The sequence below is a fragment of the Trachymyrmex septentrionalis genome, unplaced genomic scaffold, assembly GCF_001594115.1.
Source record: "Trachymyrmex septentrionalis isolate Tsep2-gDNA-1 unplaced genomic scaffold, Tsep1.0 scaffold71, whole genome shotgun sequence".
NCBI lineage: Eukaryota > Metazoa > Arthropoda > Insecta > Hymenoptera > Formicidae > Trachymyrmex > Trachymyrmex septentrionalis.
Genome location: NW_017305895.1, coordinates 1,117,908 through 1,120,247, shown reverse-complemented (window position 1 = coordinate 1,120,247; position 2,340 = coordinate 1,117,908). Strand labels below are relative to the sequence as shown.

At 28.3% G+C, this 2,340-nt stretch overlaps 1 protein-coding gene across 3 annotated transcripts in view; it reads left to right on the top strand.

The window, feature by feature from the left end:
* Positions 1-1,789, top strand: part of LOC108753792 (protein O-GlcNAcase) — an 8,723-nt gene extending 6,934 nt beyond the window's left edge. For all 3 annotated transcript variants that reach the window (XM_018495696.1, XM_018495697.1, XM_018495695.1), the window contains 5 exons: positions 410-495; positions 580-749; positions 817-1,012; positions 1,087-1,246; positions 1,434-1,789. In XM_018495696.1, coding sequence (XP_018351198.1) covers positions 410-495; positions 580-749; positions 817-1,012; positions 1,087-1,246; positions 1,434-1,570 — 749 coding nt within the window. In that variant the 3' untranslated portion in view covers positions 1,571-1,789. The remainder of the gene's footprint in view (positions 1-409; positions 496-579; positions 750-816; positions 1,013-1,086; positions 1,247-1,433) is intronic.
* The last annotated feature ends 551 nt before the right edge of the window (positions 1,790-2,340 follow it).

Sequence of the window (2,340 nt, the reverse complement as noted above, 5' to 3'; positions counted from 1 at the left end):
TAATATTTTTTGTAATGTATAATATAAAGCCAAATATATATATATATATATATATATATTTGGCTTTATATTATACATTACAAAAAATATTATGATATATATATTTATAATTTACCTCTCTATCTAATCTTTATTTTAAATCTGTAAAAATTGATGCACCTTAGTTATCCGATTGAATCAATCATTCTTTCTCTCATACTTTATTTGATGTAGAGCAGAAAGGTATTCCCAAATAAACGAGAGAAAGAAAGATATTTTCAATCGAATTGTATCTTTGCATGTTAAAGATTTAAGCAAAATTGATGCCCAGAGCAGTGGAGGCCAATCGAAATTAAACTACACGCATAACGCGCGAATTTAACTCTAGCATTTCATGATTTATTAAAAATGATTCTGTATCTTGGGATAGGGTTTTCAAATGGATGGAAAGAAACATTTATGAGTGGAGACCAAGAACCCTGGGTTTTTCGTGGTGGACTTACGGCTGATTTACAGGTACACTTAATTTGCTGACATTTATTTATGTTTGCTTATAAAAAAGATGAGATGCATTGAAGAATATTTTATTCACATGTTTAGAGATTAATCCCAGTTGATAGTGGCAACGACTTATTCGTCTATAAAGCACCAGAAGTGCCCAGTAGTAAGATATATACAATTCGGCCATACTTACCGAGTGACGAAGAGGCGGTTTATACGGTGTGCAATCAAATTAATAATTGTACGAATTCGTCAGCTGTAGCAGACAGGTATATTTTTTAAATATATATACTTATTTTTATTTTGAATAAACTTTTAATATACCTATCTGTTTAGACTTATCGGAGGATTTCTAACGTTGAGTCCGGAATTATGTATGGTTGTTGAGGATGAAAATGGTATAGCAGGTTATACAGTGGCTACGCTAAATGTAAAGTCTTACAATCAAAAAATGGCTGTTTCATGGATTCCTGAATTGCGAATGAAATATCCTTTAGACAATAGTATTAACGAGTTGCCACAAAATGTTCAGGTATGGGAACATTATTTATATCTTTTTATATTGATATTTATGATATTCTAATAACTTTTAAATGAAAATTGCAGGATGCTATACAGTACTTTCATTCATTTATTCCGGATGTGTCGGAACAATTGTGCAGACAGCATCCGTCGAAACTTATATGCGGTATACTACCAAGTGTGACAGATCAGTCTATTTGTAAACGTTTAGTAACCTGCGTTCTTGCAGCTTTAAGAGCAAATGGTACGTTTTTTATTGAAACCTTTTTTGTTGAAATGAAATAGATAATTCAATCTTTATTGAAAATTGATTACGTGTACATATTTTTTTGTGATATTATACTTAATATTTATGATATAATATTTAATGTTTAAATATAATTTTATTTTTAAATATAAATGTATTTGTGAGAATATGTTTTATGAGGTAGGTTCTTTTGGAGTACACACAACGATGTTGTTAACGGACAAAGAATCTCACGAATTCTATGGCAAACTAGGCTTCGTTGATTTAAATCCGGCGCATGAGGAATATTCTGGAATCAAGACTATGTGTAGAAGTTTCTAACAGAGAATCAATGCTCCAATGATTTTCATCAACAAAGTATATTTGCTTGGACCATCTCCTAGAAAAACGATGGATAGCTCCTAAAATATAGAAGCTAATAATAAAATTATACGCCTTTCAAGACTTTTTTAAAATGTAATCATGCCAATGCGATAGATTAAAAGTACTTTTTTGGGAATGTGTCTGCAATTGGAAATATCTGTAATATTATTTCTAATATATTTGATATAATAATCTTTCTCACAGCGTTGAGATCTTTAATCATATTTGATACAAGTGTACATAAATATGTATATATAACATAATGCTAAATTTTAATATTAATGATATTTCTGTTATGTTACAAAAGAATTATAGTAAGCATAATCAAATTTGTTTTTAATATAGCATGAATTACATTCTTTACTTTATTAACAATCACGTCTACATATTACTATACTATATAACACTTTATATCTTATTGGTTTAAATCCGATTGGATTTCTTATCTGAATCGTGGTATGTATATAAAATTCTCAATATGTGCGTAATGAAATGCCAGTGTGTTCATTAATAAATTGTTGAATCAAATTTATTAAAAAGTATTTTCTTATCAAGATGATACATAAGAATGACTGAATACAATTTTAAAGTGCAGTTTCTTTTAAATATGCTTTAAATTTTCTTTGGATGAATGTGAAAAATTATGATGACACGATTTAGATTTTAAATATGTAGTTATAATGTATATCTGATGTCAGATATATATTATGTATGAATATATATATATA